Source organism: Macaca fascicularis, chromosome 7 (genome assembly GCF_037993035.2).
Source record: "Macaca fascicularis isolate 582-1 chromosome 7, T2T-MFA8v1.1".
Classification (NCBI taxonomy): Eukaryota; Metazoa; Chordata; class Mammalia; order Primates; family Cercopithecidae; genus Macaca; species Macaca fascicularis.
In genome coordinates, this window is record NC_088381.1 from 20,071,628 (window position 1) to 20,092,517 (window position 20,890).

The window sequence follows — 20,890 nt, forward strand, 5'->3', positions numbered from 1 at the left end:
CTAATGAGTATAGATAAACACTTTCTGGAGAATCATTTGGAAATATGCATCAAACCTTTAAAAATACACATACCTAGTAATTCTAATAATTTCTATTGTAAGAAATAATTTGAAATATGGAACAATCCTTTGAAAGCTTATTTCTAAAAGTCTACTGTTATTGAGAAACAACCTATTAAGTTCAGCATTAAGGAAATGATTAAATTTATAATCTATTAATAAAATATTATATCACCATTAAAAATGTTTGAAACAGGGCCAGACGCAGTGGCTCATCCCTGTAATCCCAGCACTTCGGAAGGCCAAAGTGCATGGACCACTCAAGGTTAGGAGTTCAAAACCAGCATGGCCAACATGGTGCAACCCTGTCTCTACTAAAAATACGAAAATTAGGCTGGGCACGGTGGCTCACGCCTGTAATCCCAGCACTTTGGGAGACCAAGGCAGGTGGATCACAAGGTCAGGAGATCAAGACCATCCTGGCTAACATGGTGAAACCCCGTCTCTACAAAAATACAAAAAATTAGCTGGCCGTGGTGGCACGCCCCTGTAGTCTCAGCTACTGGGGAGGCTGACGCAGGAGAATCACTTGAACCCAGGAATCGGAGGTTGCAGTGAGCTGAGATCATACCACTGCACTCCAGCCTGGGCGATACAGCAAGACTCCGTCTCAAAAAAAAAAAAAATTAACCAGTGTGGTGGCACGTGCCTGCAGTCTCAGCTACCTGGGAGGCTGAAGCAGGAGAATCGCTTGAACCCAGGAGGTGGAGGTTGCAGTAAGCCGAGACTGCCCCACCTCACTCTAGCCTCGGCAACAGAGAAAGAGTCTATCTCCAAAAAAAGAAAAGCGTGAAACAATCAAATACAAAATGTGAACCTGAATTTGGATCTTAGATCCAATCAACCAACCAAACAATAAAACAAAATAAAAGACATCTTTGAGAGAACTGGGAAAATCTGAACCATATAATTAGATATTACGGAATTATTTAAGTGTGATAATGGTACTACGATTATACAGAATAATGTACTTATTCTCAGGGAATGAATGCTGAAGTATTTAAGGGGACATCATATTAAGGAGAAATCTGATGTCTGCAACACAGTTTTAAACAATTCATCCCCAACCAAAAAAGTACAACACACAGAACAAATGTATACTCTTTCATTTCTTCTGTGGGCTTAAACTTTTAAAATAAAAAATCTGTAGGCCGGGCGCGGTGGCTCAAGCCTGTAATCTCAGCACTTTGGGAGGCCGAGATGGGCGGATCACGAGGGCAGGAGATCGAGACCATCCTGGCTAACACGGTGAAACCCTGTCTCTACTAAAAAGTACAAAAACACTAGCCGGGTGAGGTGGCAGGCGCCTGTAGTCCCGGCTACTCGGGAGGCTGAGGCAGGAGAATGGCGTAAACCCGGGAGGCGGAGCTTGCAGTGAGCTGAGATCCGGCCACTGCACTCCTGCCTGGGCAACAGAGTGAGATTCGGTCTCAAAAAAATAAAAATAAAAATAAAAAATCTGTGGAATATGTTAAGTTTTAATTGTCATGGGAAAAATGTTCATGTTTTTAAGCAAAACATCAGCAAACATACACTTTTACTTTCCACATGATGTCAACCATATAAATCAAATGAACAAAAAAAGAGAGAAAAGATGCCAAAATGTTTACAGCAATTAGCCTCTGGGTGGCAGGATTACAGATGCCATCTTTGCTTCCCTGCAACCTTCTATGCAATTAATATTTCATAAAAAGAGCGTTAAGCATAACTTTAATAAACATAAAAGAGGTGAAAATATAAATTTGCAAAGTTGGGAACCGTGACCCAAGCAAGTGAAAGAAGACTAAGTAAAGATTTTTACAAGAACTAAATAGAACATTATCTATATAACTGGAAGGACCAAATAAACGACCTTGGGAAACACAGGGAAAGAAAGTTCAAGAGCAAATATTGCAAATGGTAGAAAAGCAGCAATGAAGGACGACAGCACAAAACAACACACACACTTTGAGCTCTTCTTAGTTTCTTTTGGTGTTTTTACCTCATGTCCCTGATCTCTAAATGCTGGTAGGCTCCATGAGACCTGGGACCTCTTTTCTAGCTGCATTCACCCACTTAATGACCTCATCCAGACTCATGGTTTAGAATACTATCTACCTGCTTATGAGTCTGCAACTTAAATCTCCGGCCTAGACTTTTCCCTCTGAGCTCCAGGCCTCCTTGTCCAATAACTTCTTCAACACATCCAACTGGCTGTTGAAAAGATAGCACAATGTTTCACATGTTTAAAACTGAACTTCCCCTCCTGCAGTCTTCTCCATCTTCATTGTCATTCCATTACTCTAGTTGCTCAAATCAAAAACTTGGAATCTGCCAGGCACAGTGGCATGTATCTGTAGTCCCAGCTACCCAAAGCAAAACAAACCTGGAATAATTATTACTTCCTTCTTGTCTCTCACACTCCACATCTGATCTATCTTTGAATCCTCTTTTCAAATACTCAGAATCTCACCATTCTTCATCTGCTTCAACCCTGGTCCAGCCACTATCACATTTTGCTAAATTATGTCAATAGTTTCCTGGTTGGTTTTCCTGCCTCCAGCCTTGTCCTCCTTTCAGTTTATTCTTAATTAAGCAGCCAGAGTGATTCTGTTAAAAATCTAAATCAGATCATGTCATTCCCTCGCTCAAAACCCTTAAATGTCCTTCTATCTCACTAAAAATGAGAGCCAAATTCCTCACAATGCCTTACATAATCTGGTTCCCTTTTGACTTCTCTGACCTCTTCTCTCACTTCTCTTCGTCACTCCACTACAACCACACTAACTTCCTTGCTATTTCTCACATATTCCAGGGACACTCATGCCTCAGGGTCTTTGCACTTGCCATTCTCCATGCACGGATCACACTTATCCCAGATAACAATAAATACACTTACTCACTTTAGACTTTTTTTTTTTTTTAAGATATGGTCTCACTCTGTCATCCAGGCTAAAGTGCAGTGAAGCAATCATGGCTCAACCTCCCAGGCTCAAGCGATCCTCCCACTTCAGCCTCCCATGTAGCTGGGATCACAGGCGCACACTACCATGCCTGGCTTACTCTGTATTTTTTGTAGAGACAGTGTCTCACTATGTTGTCCAGGCTGCTCTCAAACTCCTGGGCTCAAGAGATCCTCCTGCCTTGGCCTCACTTAGATTTTTAATCAAATGTCCTATCAATGAAGCACTCCCTAGACACCCTATATAAACTTGCAACTCTTTTGTTGCTTCCTCTCTCCTTCCCTGCTATATTAATCTCTTCAGCCCTTATCAGCATCTAACATACTACATATTTTACTTATTTATCATATATTGCTATACCCTACATAAGAATGTAAGCTACATTACGGTCTTGGATTTTTATTTCTTCTAATCACTTTGTATCCCCAAAATCCAAGAACACCTGGCACACACAAAATACTCAATAGAAAGCACTTTGGGAGGCCGAGATGGGCAGATCAATTGAGGTCAGGAGTTCAAGATCAGCCTGGCCAACATGGTGAAACCCCATCTCTACTAAAAATACAAAAATCAGCCAGGCCTGGTGGCACTCGCCTGTAATCCCAGCTACTAGGGAGGCTAAGGGACAAGAATCGCTTAAACCCAGGAGGTGGAGGTTGCAGTGAGCCGAGATGGTGCCACTACACTCCAGCCTGGGCAACAAAGCAAGACTCCATCTCAAAAAACAAAACAGAAAATACTCAAAAAAATTTTGTAGAACCATTAGATGAATCAGAAAAAGATGAAATAATCCAGATTAAGATAAAAAACAGTATTGAAGTTAAACTTTTCTCCACCGTCTAAAGTTGATGGAAAGAGAAAACAAAGGTTTAAATATATTATTTAGAGGTATAAACGGAGCCAGTAGAAGAATTAAAATAATTATCATCAAAAATTCAGAGGGTGAAAACAACAAAAAAAAAAATTGGGAGGGCGGGTGCGGTTGCTCACGCCTGTAATCCCAGCACTTTGGGAGGCCGAGCGGGGTGGATCACCTGAGGTCAGGAGTTCAAGACCCGCCTGACCAACATGGAGAAACCCCAGCTTTACTAAAAATACAAAATTAGCCGGACATGGTGGTGCACGCCTGTAATCCCAGCTACTTGGGAGGCTGAGGCAGAAGAATCGCTTGAACCTGGGAGGCGGAGGTTGCAGTGAGCCGAGATCATGCCATTGCACTCCTGCCTGGGCAACAAGAGCGAAACTCGGTCTTAAAACAAAACAAACCAAAACAAAAAAATTGGGAGGGTGTTGCTGAGTTATCCCATCTTTCATTATCAGAACTCAACTGTCTTAATCTGATAAAGCAAGAAACGACAATACAAAAGTATTACTTTACATATAAAACACATTTATAGTTTTATAATAGTATTAGAGGTAGGAAGATAACCTCCCAAAGAAGTAAAACCATAAACAGTTAAAGAGAGTTGCCTTTGTGAAAAGGGAGCAAGGGTGAGGAAGGACTCTCTGCTTTTCATTATAAGCCCTTTTTATTATACTTATTTATTCATTTATTTTTGAGGCAGGGTCTCACTATGCCACCCAGGCTAGAGTGCAGTGGTGCGATCACGGCTCACTGCAACCTCTGCTTCCCAAGCTTAAGCGATCCTCCCACCTCAGCCTCCTGAGTAGCTGGAACCACAGATGTGTGCCACCCTGCCCCAGCTAATTTTTTGTATTTTTGGTAAAGACAGGATTTCACCATATTGCCCAAGCTGGTCTCAAACTCCCGAGCTCAAGTGATCTACCTGCCTTGGCCTCCCAAAGTGCTGAAATTATAGGCCTGAGCCACTGCGCCCAGACTATAAGCCCTTTTTAAAGTAAATGACTTATATTATTCTGTTAAAAATATTTAACAGCTCTCACCAAAATTAAAAATTGCTCCATGAAAAACCCTATGAAAAGAAAGGATAGAGTGGGAGAAAATATTTGCAAAATACATATTCTACAAAAGAGTAGTATCTAGAATATATAAAGAACTCTCAAAACACAACAGTAAAAAAAAAATCCAATTTGCCCAAAATGGGCAAAAAATATGAACAGACATTTCCCTGAAGAAAATGACAGGCAGCAAGTAAGCACGTGAAAAGATCCTCACCATCATTAGCCATTAGGGAAATGCAAATTGAAACAACAATGAGGTATCACCACAGGCTTGTAATGGCTAAAATAAAAAATAGTGAAAACACCAAATGCCAGTGAGGATGAAAAAAAATTAGATCACTCATACATTGCTGGTGGGACTATAAAACAGTACGGCCACTCTAGAAAAGTTTGGCAGCTTCTTAAAAAAACAAACATGCAACTACCATGACCCAGCAATTGAAAATCTGGGCATTTATCCTAGTGAAATGAAGACTTACGTTCACAGAAAAACCTGTACATATGGCCAGGCGCAGTGACTCACACCTATAATCCCAGCACTTTGGGAGGCCGAGGCAGGCAGATCACCTGAGGTCAGGAGTTCAAGACCAGTCTGGTCAATATGGTAAAATCCCGTCTCTACTAAAAATACAAAAATTAGCCAGGCGTGGTAATGTGCAGCTGTAGTCCCAGCTACTCGGGATGCTGAGGCTGAAGAATCACTTAAACCCGGGAGTAGACGTTGCAGTGAGCTGAGATTGCATTCCAGCCTGGGTGACAGAGCAAGACTCCACCTCAAAAAAAAAAAAAAAAAAAAAAAGAAAGAAAAAAGAAAAGAAAAACCTGTTCATAAATGTTTATAACAGCTTCTTCATAGTAGTCAAAAACAAGAAAAAAAAAACCCAGATGTCCTTCAATTGACGAATGGTTAAACAAACTGTGGTACATCCATGGCATGGAAGACTACTCAGCAATAAAAATGAACTATTGATACATGCAAACACATGGATGGATCTCCAAAAGTTATGCTGATTGAAAAGCCAATCCCAGGGATGGGCATGGTGGCTCATGCCTGTAATCCCTGCACTCCGGGAGGATGAGACAGGAGGATCGTTTGAGCCCAGGCGTTGGAGACCAGCCTGGGCAATACAGCAAAACCCCATCTCTACAAAAAGTTAAAAAATTAGCTGGGTGTGGTGGCATGTGCCTGTCATCTCAGCTACTTGCGAGGCTGAGACGGGAGGATTGCTTGAGTCCAGGAGGTGGAGGCTGCACTAACCATGACCTTGCCACTGCACTCCAACCTGGGCAACAGAGTGAGGCTCTGCCTCAAAAAAAAAAAAAAAAAGCCCATCACTGAAGGTTACAGACTGTATGATCCCATTTTACATAATATTTTGAAATGACATTTATACATGAAGAATGGATTAATGGTTGCCAGGGGTTTGGGTGCAAAAGAGGGAGGTAGGTGTGGCTATAAAAGGGCAACAATAAGCATCCTTGCGGTGTTAGAACTGTATCTTGACTGTAGTGGTGCACACACAAACCTACACGGGTGATAAAACTATGTACAACTTAATACACACATGCGCGCGTGCGCACGCGCACACACACACACACACACACACACACACACACACAAGTAAAACAGGAAATGTGAATAAATTTGGTGGATTTGGCCAGGCAAGGTGGCTCACACCTGTAATCCCAGCACTTTGGAAGACTGAGGCAAGTGGATCACTTGAGGTCAAGAGTTCAAGACCAGCCTGGCCAACATGGGGAAACCCCATCTCTACTAAAAACACAAACATTAGCTGGCAGTGGTGGTGGGCACCTGTAATCCCAGCTACTCAGAAGACTGAGGCAAGAGAGTCACTTGAACCTGGGAGGCAGAGGTTGCAGTGACCCAAGGTCACACCATTGCACTCCAGCCTGGGGAACAAGAGTGGGACTCCGTCTCAAAAAAAAAAAGAGTTTTGAAGGGATTTTATTCTTTCGGAATCAACTCCAAATTCTTTCCAGCTTCATGGCCTATGCACACACAGTTCTTTCTGTCTGGAAAGCTCCTCCTTGCATACTGCACATAGAAATCTGCAGCCCTTCAACTATGCCCTCCCAAGCCCTTCAACTATGCCTATCAAATTCATATTTATTGTGTAGATTGTATTCCACAAAGAGGTGCTCCCTTATCCTTCAGATTAGGTTATATATATATTTTCTCCTCTTTGCAATGATCACAGTGGTAATGGAATAGCTATTGATGTAATGACTCATTTAACATGTCTCTCCTATTAAATTATAACCTCCTCAATGGCAAAAGCCCCTTTAAAGCACATGCTACAGTGCCTGCACATTTATTTAACATGAGAAGAAGTAGCATGAAACTTCTCAAATAGCACTGCTTCATTCACAATGAGGGATGTGCATACTTCCTGTCCCCACTGGCTCAAACCAGGATGCTGAGCCACAAAAACATAGATAAGCCTGGCACGTGTTCCTAAAGAGGTACCATAACCTTAAATGCCCACAGAAATCAAAGCAAGGTAACATAGATGAGTGAAGCAGCTGGGTGTAAGAACAAAAGCACAAGCACTATGATAAACAACAAAAGAACACCTGGCCTCAGTGTCCAAGTACAATAGTGAATTTAGTGACTATGGCAAATCATAGCACTAATGCTCCATATAAGCAGAGGTTGACTGCTACTCATAACTCCAGCCAACTGTTGCCAATAGAGACGAGAAATGCCAAAAGCTAGAACTCTAAGCTTTATGAGAAATTTCCCCATTTTAAAATTCTATCAATTAATTCAAATATATTAACATTTTACCACCTATGTAGCCCAAATAAAACACTTCTGCAGGCCACAATGAGCCCATCGGTTTGCAGGTTGTTCTACAGCATTTATTTTACTTGATTTGCAAGGAAAAAAAAATACGTACAAACAAACATAGACTGTAAAATAAAACACACCTCCAAAAAAGCTTTTCTTTTTGAGACAGGGTCTCATTCTGTCAACCAGGCTGGAGTGCAGTGGCACAATCATGGCTCACTGCAGCCTCAATCCTCCAGGCTCAAATGATCCTTCTATCTCAGCCTCCTGAATAGGTGGAGCTACAGGCATGCACCATCATGCCCTGCTAATTTTTTTTTTAGTATTTTATTTTATTTTATTTTGAGACAGAGTCTCGCTCTGTCGCCCAGGCTGGAGTGCAAAGGCGCGATCTTGGCTCACTGCAACCTCTGCTTCCCAGGTTCAAGTGATTCTCCTGCCTCAGCCTCCTGAGTGGCTGGTATTACAGGTACCCACCACCACACCTAGCTAATTTTTGTATTTTTAATAGAGACTGGGTTTCACCATGTTGTCCAGACTGGTATCAAACTCCTAACCTCAGGTGATCTGCCCACCTCAGCCTCCTGAAGTGCTGGGATTACAGGTGTGAGCTACCGCACCCAGCCCCTTTTTTTTTCCTTCTGTAGAGACAACGTCTCACTAGGCTGCCCAGGCTGATCTCAAACTCCTGGGCTCAAGTGATCCTCTTGCCTGAGCCTCCTAAAGTGCTGGGATTACAGGCATGAGCCACTGTGCCCAGCCAAAAACCATTTCGTTTTAAGAAACGACGATAGTCTTTAACCATCTCGAGCTAACATTCTCCTCTCTAACCACCTCCCCTTTCTACCACCCCAAAACTCCTGATGTTCTCTACTTTCTCCTTGGACCTTAGAAGTATTGGGACAGAAGACTGAGAAGCACTGACTAGTTAGAAAGAAAGAGGAAACATTAGAGTCATAAGGACCAGGTTCAAAGCCCAGCTCTGTCATTTACTAGCAATGTACTCTAGAGCAAGTTATCTAATTTCTATGCCCATCAATTTTCCCCTGTATAAGACGGAAGTAATAACAATGTCTTCATTGTACAGCTGCTTTAAGAATAGGATTAAATAACATCATACTATATGCCAAATGTCCAATATAGGACCTAACACAGAGGATAAACTCAAAAAATGGATACTATAAAGATATGCATAAGACACGGTAAAAATTGAATCCTGTTTAGGGTATGAATTAAACATTCTAGATCTAAAACTGGTGGGTTACTTCGGTTGATAGATGGAAAACGTGCCTGATAGTTCTGAAAATACTCCTAAATTTTTTTTTTTTTTTCTGAGACAGTCTCGCTCTGTCACTCAGGCTGAAGTACAGTGGCACAATCCCAGCTCACTGCAACCTCCACCTCCCAAGTTCAAGCGATTCTCCTGCCTCAGCCTCCTGAATAGCTGGGATTACAGGCATGCGCCACCAGGCCCAGCTAATTTTTGTGTTTTTAGTAGAGATGGGGTTTCACCATGTTGGCCAGGCTGGTCTCAAACTCCTGACCTCAAGTGATCCATTGGCCTTGGCCTCTCGAAGGGCTGGGATTATAGGCATGAGCCATAATCTTAAATACTTTTCAATAATTTTTTTTCTGGCCCCTAAATACTTTTCAGTAATTTTTTTCTACTAGAAGGAAAGTTTATTTTGTTTCACATGCACAAGACAGATCATGATTTGAATAATGTAAGTATAAAAATTGTTATTACCATCACAAAAGAGTTTCCAGCTATCAGTACTAATACAATACTGTCTAATACAACCCTCAAGTCCCACTTCCTAATCCACAAGAAAAAGATTAATCCTTTTATCCTTGGGATCAGGCAACAGGTACAGATAAAAGAATAAATTCGATAATACACTTAAATAAACCCCTTCAAACACTGTATACCTGCTTGTCCTGTTTGGCTGAGGTAACTGCTCAATGACCTGACTGATGGAACCACATGTGTCCAAGTTAGAAGAATCCACAGGGTCTGAAAAAAATTACTGGATATTAGCACAAAGACATTTACCACCAAACTTTAATACAAAATCAGGAATATAGACAATACCAATCTAATCAGTGACACCAGCACATCAACTTTTGAGTGACTACTATGCAGATACCCCAGTAGGCTTCCTTACATACATTCAACACAACCACATAAAGTTTAAATTCACCCAGCTCCAAAAAGAGCATCCAAAAAATGCAAAGGGGACCAATAGCTTTAAACATCTCACCTGCAACCTTGTTTTCTTTCAAATGTTCATTGAACCCACTATTACTGTCTCCTCGTTCTTCTCCAGCTGTTTGTTCAGGATTGGACACAACATCCTAGAAAATACACATACAAAATATCCCCATTATATATTAAATAGTTCAAAATGAAACCTACTGTGAACAATTTTTCCAATCAACTTTATTGAGAAGATAATGATCTTCTAAATACTTACGTTTGCTGGTTGTTTTTGGTTTTTTAAAAAAATCGGCTCAATCATTTTCAAACAAGGTATCACTCACCAATACAGGATTTTCTTTGTGCGTCTGAAGATTAGGAAGGTGTCGAGATAGCATACTGAAGTGAGAACCAGAATCATCTTCTAGAACCTGGCTTTCAGGCTGAGAATCTTCAATTATCAGGCAAGGAGTATCTTGCTGAGAGAAATCTGAATCCAACTGACTTCCAGTAGGGTCCATCTGCTCCCCTGGAATGGAATAACAAAAGATCAGTTCCGTGTAACCTACTAGCCTTGCTCACGCAGTCTAAACCTAAATAATGGGGCGGAAGTACAAGAGCTGGGAAACGGGACCAGTTCAGGACTCCTCCAATTAGAATATTATATTTATAATTGCTGCAAGCACTTTCCTATTATGCTTACCAAGTCCCCGTTCCTCGTTACTTACAGTAAGCCTTCCTATTCCTCCCTCTCTCTTTTTCATCACCTTCTCGTAGACACCCTTTCCCCTCCTTCCTAACCTCTTCTCTCCCCGCCCCTTTTTCCATCCCCCCCGCCGCGACGTCCTTCTGGCGCCTCTACCGCCCCCCAAAAGCCTGTTTTCTAAAATCTGTTCGCCAGAGGCCCCACAGCCTTTCAGCTTTCCTCACGACCACCAAGCCTTCTTAGCTACCATTTCCCCACCCCCTCCTTAAGGCCCTCCAACCCCTTCCCCGTCACCGCCGCCATGCTTGCCACCCCGCCCCCTCCGGTCAGCCATCCTTTCAGACCCGAAATCCAGGCCTTCAGAGCCCACTGCACTCCCATTTCTCTCCAAACAGTACCAGGCATCCCAGCGGGAGGTCCCTCGCGCTCGAGCTAGAGGTCTCTGCACGCTCCCCAAGTCCCTCCAGATCGATCCCCAGGTCGCCGCTGTCGCCACCGCCGCCACCGGCCGCGAACTCCCCCTTTCCCGTCACGTCATACAATATCGGATCGTCCATTCGCTGCCGCTGCCCGCCACTCAAGAACTCCCGTGGATGATAGGTAGCTGAGGCAGAGTGCCCCGCCCCACGTAAGAAAAAGGAACACGGCGGCGCGTTTCCATGGCAGCATGGACGTTGCAGGCCCTCCCCTTTAGTAGAGCCGGAGAATGACGGTATCCTTGAACCGAAGGGACCTTGAGAGGGCGTGAAATACCTTCCCCTGCTTCCAGGACGATTGCATTTACCACTACTCAGACATTTCAGAACCTCTACCTGCTTTTTCTCGTCCCATGCCCCTTAATCCGGTCCGTCACCCTCTTTCCTGCAAAAGGAGAGAGTTTCCCAGCTTTCTCATAACAGGGCAAAGAAGAAGCGGCTTGAGGATGGCCAGTATTTCAGAGCTGCTGAAACGAAGCGAAGAGACTCTTCTTTGACACGGGGTTAACCTGTGTCAATGAGGATCCCTTTTGTGGGCCTCTACCCTGAATCCAGGGGCCTGACATTACGTCTCTGCCAGGGCGTTTTTAGTTTTTGTTTGTTTTTACATTGTATGAGGGCTCCAGTAAGCCGTATTTCTTCCCATTGCCCTTTTCAGCCTAGGACGTATTTCAAGCTTCACATTTGTTTATCGTTGCCTTATCTTTTATGGGACTGCCTACAGAGACTACAGCCCCAGACATATTTTGCACCTCCCATTGAGAGAATTGAGCAGTGTCATTCTCAAACTCCATGGTAAAGAGAACAGCTGCCACTCCTTCTAACTAGATGCCCTCAAAGATAGCTCCAAGCCCAGAGATTCTATTATCGTAATTATGGTGCCAGGGTCTTAAAGAGGGTGTGGCAGCTGTGACGAGTCTTAATGAACTAAGCCCCATGAGGCATATGTGTTTGTTTTTTTGTTGTTGTTGTTGATGGGTGGGGGTATGTTATTTAAGTGGCAGTTGGACCCAGGATATAAGTCTAGCCAGAGCAGCTGTCAATAGGGAGAGCACCTAGCACAGTGCCAAACATATACACAGTAGGCATTCAATGGGAGGCAGTTTTCTCTTTCTACCCCAGGCTCAGATTTATTTCAGCACAGCCCAACCATGATTCTCCATTTCCATAAATGCCCTATTCAGTACTTGATATAGGCATAGCTGAAGTAGAGCTTCCTACCAATCTTCTCACTGCTGCTATAAATTACAGTGATCATATTCTCCAAACCAAAATCAAGGCATGTTGTCTGAATACATGTTACTTACGGGAACAAAAGACTGACTCCTTGAAACTGTCCTGAAAAATCTAGAATCTATTACTGCTATAACTGGAATATAATTATGGTCCCCAGAATGTTTTATTAGTGGAGCTAAAATGAAATGGACCACACAGAGACGCATCTCACTTCTTAATCTTAAAATCATTTATAATTGACTGTTTTCATACTCCACTCCTAAAGCTGCAGAAGACCAGTGACTAAACAAATCTAATACTTAAAGACCAGGTTAGATCAATACTAACTACACTAGATGGACAAAGTGAGTTCATCTGCTCTATTTGAGAAGGCACAACCAACCAGGTCCTGTTATGAGTAAATCATGACCTTGAGTCCCATAAAAATCCCCCAAAGTCACCATTTTTTTTGCTTTTTTTCTCTAGCCTGCTTCTGCTTCCTCCCCAAGTGAGACACAAACAGATCTCTTTGATTACTTGACAAGTTGGTTTGTCAGAACTCAAAATGGCTGGTGCAGTGGCTTACACCTGTAATCCCAGCCCTTTGGGAGGCAGAGGCAGGTGGATTGCTTGAGCCCAGGAATTTGAGACCAGCCTGGGCAACATGGCAAAACCCCATCTCTACAAAATATGCGGAAAAAAAAAATTAGCTGGGTGTGGTGGCATGTGCCTGTAGTCCCAGCTACTCAGGAGGCTGAGGTGAGAGCATCCCCTGAACTAGGAGGCAGAGGTAGCAATGAGCCAAGACTGGAACACTGTGCTCCAGCCTGAACAAGAGAGTGAGATCCTGTCTGAAACAAACAACAATAATAAAAACCTAAAAACCGCCAGGCACAGTGGCTCCCACCTGTAATCCCAGCACTTTGGGAGGACGAGGCGGGCAGATCACAAGGTCAGGAGATCCAGACCATCCTGGCTAACACGGTGAAACCCCGCCTCTACTAAAAATACAAAAAATCAGCTGGGCGTGGTGGTGGGCTCCTGTAGTCCCAGCTACTCAGGAGGCTGAGGCAGGAGAATTGCTTGAACCCTGGAGATGGAGGTTACAGTGAGCCAAGATCGCGCCACTGCACTCCAGCTGGGGCAACAGAGCGAGACTCCATCTCAAAAAAAAAAAAAAAAAGGCCAGGCGTGGTGGTTCACGCCTGTAATCCCAGCACTTTGGGAGGCCGAGGCGGGCAGATCACAAGGTCAGGAGTTCAAGACCACCCTGGCTAACAGGGTGAAACCCCATCTCTACTAAAAATACAAAAAATTAGTCATGCGTGGTGGTGGGTGCCTGTAGTCCCAGCTACTCAGGAGGCTGAAGCAGGAGAATGGCGTGAACCCAGGAGGCGGAGCTTGCAGTGAGCCAAGATCACGCCACTGCACTCCAGCCTGGGCAACACAGCAAGACCCCGTCTCAAAAAAATAATAATAATAAAATAAAGATAAAAACCTAAAAACCTCAACCTCACTAAAAATAAATAGATAAATACATGAGTGAGCCATTCGCATTACTAAACAAGAGCCTTAAAAAAAAACTGTTAAGAAAAACTATTAATTCCTTGTTAGGCAGTGTGGCAATTAACTTAATCATTAAATTATCCAGAAAAAACAGAAACTACAGGCAGAATGGTTGCCCATGGAAGCTGTGACTGAATGCAGCTAGATGAGTCAAAGGCCTTTATTGACTCCTAGACTGCAAAGGACCAACAGCACATTTACCTATCTACAGGTAACATCTTTTTCTAAACCACCTTAGACAGAGAAATCTAACCTACCTCTAAAACCCTCCCAGAGAAGAAGACTCAACAGATCTTATGTTAACTTGCTTTAAAGTTTAACAAACCTCATTGTCAGAAATTTTTCTTCTAATCCTAATCTTCTAACCTAAATCCTTTATTATATAATTTAAAGTCATTTCCTCTCATATTGTCTTTAACTGCTATCTTTAAAACCCAAATAGATGTCATTAAGTTGGGATCATCTCATTTGGTCCTATAATTCTGTAATAAATGTCAAACAATCAAACAACAAATCTAAATGCTATTTGACTTAGTTTGTATTTTTCTGAAGCCTCCTCAAAGACTTCTAGCAAAAGAACCCTAGCCACCTTATTCTTCCCTCACAGGTATTCCACCAACCTTTAAAGTTGCTTCATGATCTTATGGAAACTCATAGTTTTGGAGGTCAGTGACAGAGTACTCTACTGAGGAGACTTGACAAGTGCCAAATTTAATGATAGGAAAACAATCATATATTCCTTTTTTTTTTTTTTTTTTGAGACGGAGTTTCACTCTTCTTGCCCAGGCTGCAGTGCAATGGTGCAATCTCTGCTCACCGCAACCCCGCCTCCTGGGTTCAAGTGATTCTCCTGCCTCAGCCTCCTGAGTAGCTGGGATTACAGGCATGCACCACCACACCCAGCTAATTTTGTATTTTTAGTAGAGACAGGGTGTCTCCATGTTGGTCAAGCTGGTCTCAAACTCCTGGCCTCAGGTGATCTGCCCGCCACGGCCTCCCAAAGTGCTGGGATTACAGGCATGAGCCATGGCGCCCAGCCTCTCCCCTCTTTGTATAGGATAATCAAATCTTCACATCCAAGTAGCATCTCCTGTCCACTCTACTTCTCTCTGTTTGCAGTCTGGCTTCAACCTCCCTAAATCTAATGCCAGACACAAAGTAGTTACTCAAAACATGCTAATAACTGGTTCTAAAATTTTCTTGTCAAATTACCTCATTATCAGCCAGGCGCGGTAGCTCAAGTAATCCCAGTACTTTGGGAAGCCAAGGGAGGCTGATTGCTTGAGCTCAGGAGTTCAAGACTAGCCTGGCCAGCATGATGAACACCCCTGTCTCTACTAACAATACAACGGTGGTGTGCACCTGTATTCCCAGCTACTCAGGAGGCTGAAGTGGAAGAATCACTTGAACCTGGGAGGCGGAGGCTGCAGTGAGCCGAGATCGCGCCACTGCACTCCAGCCTGGGCTACAGAGCAAGACTGTGTCTCAAAAAACAACAACAACAAATTACCTCATTATCTTTGACGTCTGTAGTGTCTGATGCTGTTGCCATTCCCTCCTCAAAATTCATCCTGTGACTTGATAAATCCTGGCTCTCCTCCACCATCTCAGCTTTCTTTCCAATTCCTAACTTCCTGGAAGCCAGTACTATAGAATAAAAATTGAGAGTGATACAAACATGCTCAACACAGATGAACCTTGAAAACGTTATGCTAAGTGAAATAAGCCAGACACAAAAGAACAAATATTGTGCGATTCTATTTATATGAGGTACCTAGAGTAAGCAAATTCAGAAAGAGAGAAAGTAGAATGGTGGCTGCCAGGAGCTAGGAGGAGAGAGGAAAGGGAATTTATTGTTTAATGATTTACAGAGCTTTAGTTTGGGAAGATGAAAAAGTTCTGGAGATGGATGGTGGTAATTGTTGCACAACAATGTAAATGTACTTAATGCCATTGAACCATACACTTAAAAATGATTATAATGGTACATTTATGTGTATTTTACTACAGTAAACAAGTTTTTCAATGAGACTAAACTTTAATATTTAAAGACGCATACTTAGATCATAAAAAATTGTAATAACAGGATTGCAATAAAAGTCAGAATGTATGGTTAATTTTATAGGGAACAGTCGGGTTGTAATTCATTAAAAGGCATGTGAGGTGCTTGGAAATGTTCTATTTTTTATTACCAGAGGCATTACACAGGTATACCATTTATAATTCATAAATTTGTACATTTATATTTTATTTTATTCACTTTATATGTGCTATATTTCACAATAAAGATGATTCAAAATAAATATCATTAATCCTAAAACTCATAATATGGTGAAAGAGGGTATATACACGATCTCAAAGTATCTCCCTAAAATGTACTGAATTATTACAAAGAGAAAAGTGGTAAATTTGCAGTGAAGAACCCTGATATTCACCAACTCAACCAACTAATCTCAGTTAATATACCAGTAAGGGGACAAAAAGCTATCTGTGTCACTTGATATGATGCTGTGAGGATATATCACACTTTAATTGTATTCCTGCCAAAAACGTATAACCTGAATCTGATCATGAGAAAATATCAGATAAACCCACATTAATGTGTGCTCTACAGATAAACGGCCCCTATTCTCCAAAGAGAGAGAAAGAGAGAGAGAGAGAGAAGTGCTGCCAAGGTCAAGAATGACAATGAAAGTCTCAAGAAATGTTCTAGATTTGAGAAGACTACAAAGACAAAACCATTATATGCAACAGATGATGCAGAACTGAATCCTGGACAAGAACTTGGTTTCCCTTCTTCTATAAATAATTCTAATGGGAGCACTGTTGATATCTGAATAAAGTCTGTAGATTAGTAACAAATCAATGTTATTTTCCTGATCTTGATAATTATACTGTGGTTATTAAATAAAAAATAAAGAAAGAGAGTGGTACTAAATTATCCAAGATTGGAGCTGGGCAGTTTGGTACTAAGCAAAACTAAAGAAAAGTTAACCTGTACCTAACATAGGAACAGCATGAGGACAAGAGAAGGAATATATTTAGAGACTATGGAAACTGCCAGAAATCAGACCCAGGGTGGTAGGTGAGAAAAGTTCATTTTGCAAATTAAAAAACAACAACAAAAACAAACAAACAAACAAAAAGCAGTTATTCCTAAACTCTTAAGTTTCAATAGGAAGAAAGGAGTTTTTATGTTCTGGGGCTGAGAAATATAAAAAGAATATAAGAGAAGACTTCAGTGGTCAAGGACACCACTGTGTCCTAGTGGCTGAGCTATGAAATGGTTACTCATATTCTGAGGTAGTGTGTGTACATAAAGTAATGTCTACGTACAAAGAAGGGAACAACAGACTCTGGGGCCTACTTAAGGGGGGAGGGGGGAGGAGGGTGAGAATCAAAAACTATCTATCAGTTACTATGCTTGTTACCTGGGTGGCAAAATAATCTGTACACCAAACACCGTGATAACGCAACTTACCTATTTAACAAACCTGCACATGTACCCCTGAACCTAAAATAAAATTTAAAACAATAAATAAATAATAAAGTAAAAGTAGGCCGGGCGCGGTGGCTCAAGCCTGTAATCCCAGCACTTTGGGAGGCCGAGGCGGGCGGATCACAAGGTCAGGAGATCGAGACCACAGTGAAACCCCGTCTCTACTAAAAATACAAAAAATTAGCCGGGCGCGGTGGCGGGCGCCTGTAGTCCCGGCTACTCAGGAGGCTGAGGCAGGAGAATGGCGGGAACCCGGGAGGCGGAGCTTGCAGTGAGCCGAGATTGCGCCACTGCACTCCAGCCTGGGCAACAGCGTGAGACTCCGTCTCAAAAAAAAAATAAAAAAAAATAAAAAAAAAATAAAGTAAAAGTAACATTGCATGAACACAGTGCCTACTCTTGGATCCTACTTCCTGTGTCATGATTGCCCTTTCCCACTCTACTCTGAGCATATCCCTTCTGTAGTGTCTTCAGTAGAGCTAGGTCTCAAAGGCTGATCTGGGCTGTACAGAGCTAGTGTGCTAACTAACTAGTGGCAAGAATAACAGTAATGCATCTTGACTCTACTCACATATAAGCACATCACACAGAGTCTCAAGAACCCAAAGTCAGAGCAAGTCAGAAAACCCATAAAACTGACCAAAAGTGTCTTCACAAACTCAAGTGCATTTATTAATTTCAATTCACTTAAATGCAAGGTACCATTTTGGCTCCATGGTGGTGGTGGAGAGAGAGCAGTGTATAAGGATGAATAATATCTAGTTTCTAGCTTCAAAGAATTTACAATCTAGGAAGGAGATAAGACATACAAATAATGATAGTACAAGATACAATAAAAGTTCTGTAGGCATTGTGAGACAGAAATTGAAAGAATTTTAGTCGTGGTTATAATGAATACTTCTTGAGCACTTACTATGTTCTAAGTTCTATTTACTCTCACGCCTTTCTTGATTTTATCCAGTCACATTGCTATAAATACAATCTATATGCCAATGACTCCTAACTATATCTTTGACCCACACCTCTCTCTCAAATTACAAATTCATGTATCTAGCTGCCTATTCAATATCTTCATTTTGATGTCCAATTGACATCTCAAATTCAACATGCTTAAAATTGAACTCATCTCTTCCACCAAGCCTACTCCACCTGCAGCCTTCCCCATCTCAGTTGATGGCAACTTCGCCCTTCTGGTTGCTTATAACAAAAAGCTTGAAGAGACTATTTTTTTATTAATAGAGAAAAATTTAAAAGCTATGTACTTATATAATCCACCTTCAACAATTATCAACAAATGCTCAATCTTCTTTTGTTGTTTTTCTTTTATTTTTTCCAACAAATGCTCAATCTTATTTCATCTATATCCACCCACTTCCTCCAAACTGATTTCTAAACAAATCCCAGACATCATATAATTTTATTCATAAATACTTCTGTGTCTAAAATGTAGAGAATATTTTAGGCCAGGCTTGGTGGGTCACACTTATAATCCCAGCACTTTGGGAGGCTGAGGTGGGTGGACCACCTGAGGTCAGGAGTTTAAGACCAGCCTGGCCAACATCGTGAAACCTCATCTCTACTAAAAATACAAAAATTAGGCCCGGCGTGGTGGCTCACGCCTGTAATCCCAGCACTTTGGGAGGCCGAGGCAGGCATATCACGAGGTCAGGAGATCGAGACCATCCTGGCTAACATGGTGAGACCCAGTCTCTACTAAAAATACAAAAAAATTAGCCAGGCATGGTGGTGGGCTGAGGCAGGAGAATGGCGTGAACCCAGGGGGCGGAGCTTGCAGTGAGCTGAGATCGCGCCACTGCACTCCAGCCTGGGCGACAGAGCGAGACTCCGTCTCAAAAAAAAAAAAAACGCAAAAATTAGCCAGGCATGGTGGTGGGCACCAGTAGTCCCAGTTACTTGGGAGGCTGAGGCAAGAGAATCGCTTGAACCTGGGAGGCAGAGGTTGCAGTGAGCAGAGATCACGCCACTGCACTCCAGCCTGGGCAACAGAGTGAGACTCTTGTCTCAAAGAAATAAAATAAAATAAAATAAAATAAAAGAGAATATTGTAAACATAAGAACATCATCAACACACCCAACGAAAATGAACAGGCCAGGCATGGTGGCTCACATCCCAGAACTTTGGGAGGCCAATGCAGGAGGATCACTTGAGCTCAGGAGGTCAGGTCTGCAGTGAGCAGTAATCATGCCCCTGCACACCAGCCTGGGTGACAGTGACAGTCTGTCTAAAAAACATACATATGTATAAAGTTAAATTACTGTATTGTAAAATCATTTAAAACTATACTACCAATTCAATAGTTAGGCTTGTGTCTTTCATTTTGTTTTTTATTTTTAGTGACTGATTTTTTTGAGGAAAAATTTAAATACAGTGAAATCCATAGCTCTTAATTGTGTAATTTTTTTTTTTTTTTTAAGAGACAGGGTCTTGCTCTGTGGCCCAGGCTAGAGTGCAATGGCTCGATCACAGCTCACCACAGCCTTGAACTCCTGGGCTCAGCTCCTGGGCTGAAGTGATCTCCCAGCTGTCTCCCTGGGGCTGGAACTACAGGCATGCACCACCACACCTGGCTAATTTTTCTTTCTTTTGTAGAGATGGGGTTTCACTATGTTGCCCAGGCAGGTCTTGAACTTTTGGGCTCAAGCAATCCTCCCACCTTGACCTCCCAAAATGCTGGGATCACAGGCATAGGCCACTGTCCTTGGCCAGTAATTTGATGAGCTCTGACCAATGTATGCAGCCATGAAACCTACATATCAATCAATATATAGAACACTTTCATCACTCCAGAGAGTCACTCATGGTCCCTTCCAGTCAATCCCCATTCCACAAGGCATTCATATTGTAACTTCTATGACGATAGATTAATTTTGCCTGTGATACTATTTTATATAAATGGAATCACACAGTATGTGGTCTTTTGTGTCCAGCTTCCTTTGCTCAACATTTTGCATGTTGCTGCATGCATCAGTACTTCATTCTTTTTCACTGCTCAGCAACATTCAATTGTATGTACCACAATTTGTTTTATTAATTCTCCTATTACTGCATATTTGGGTTGTTTTAGACTATTATAAATAAAGCTGCTATGAACATTTATAAACAATTCATTTTGTGAATGTTTGTTTTCATTTATCTTGGGTAGATAACTAGCAGTGGAACTGCGGGTCATAGGATGTGTGCTCCTTTCACTTTATAAGAAACCGCCAAAAATAGTTCTCGAAAATGACTGTAGGCCATGTGCGGTAGCTCATGCCTGTAATCCCAACATTTTGGGAGGCTGAGGTGGGAGGCTCGCTTGACCCAGAAGTTCAAGACCAGCCTGGGCAATATAGGGAGGCCTTATCTCTCCAAAAAAATGTTTTAAAAATTAGTCAAGCATGGTGGCGCCAGCCTGTAGTACCAGCTACTAGGGAGGCTGAGGTGGGAAGATCACTTGAGCCCAGGAGTTCAAGGTTGCAGTGAGCTATGATCG

General features: G+C 42.2%; 1 protein-coding gene across 10 annotated transcripts in view; it reads right to left on the bottom strand.

Moving 5' to 3' along the window:
- Positions 1-20,890, bottom strand: part of TP53BP1 (tumor protein p53 binding protein 1) — a 131,831-nt gene that overhangs the window by 100,866 nt on the left and 10,075 nt on the right. For 6 of the 10 annotated variants that reach the window (XR_012414858.1, XM_065547850.1, XM_005559333.5 and 3 more), the window contains exons 1-4: positions 11,039-11,158; positions 10,279-10,463; positions 9,999-10,092; positions 9,667-9,751 (exon numbers count right to left, since the gene is read on the bottom strand). Coding sequence is in view for 8 of the 10 variants with exons in the window: in XM_065547850.1 (XP_065403922.1) it covers positions 9,667-9,751; positions 9,999-10,092; positions 10,279-10,463; positions 11,039-11,045 (371 nt within the window). In the remaining 2 variants the exon portion in view is untranslated. Of the gene's footprint in view, positions 1-9,666; positions 9,758-9,998; positions 10,093-10,278; positions 10,464-11,038; positions 11,159-15,407; positions 15,545-20,890 lie in introns of those variants that run through there. The other 4 variants (XM_015452725.4, XM_073995663.1, XM_005559336.5 and 1 more) reach the window with 3 other exon arrangements.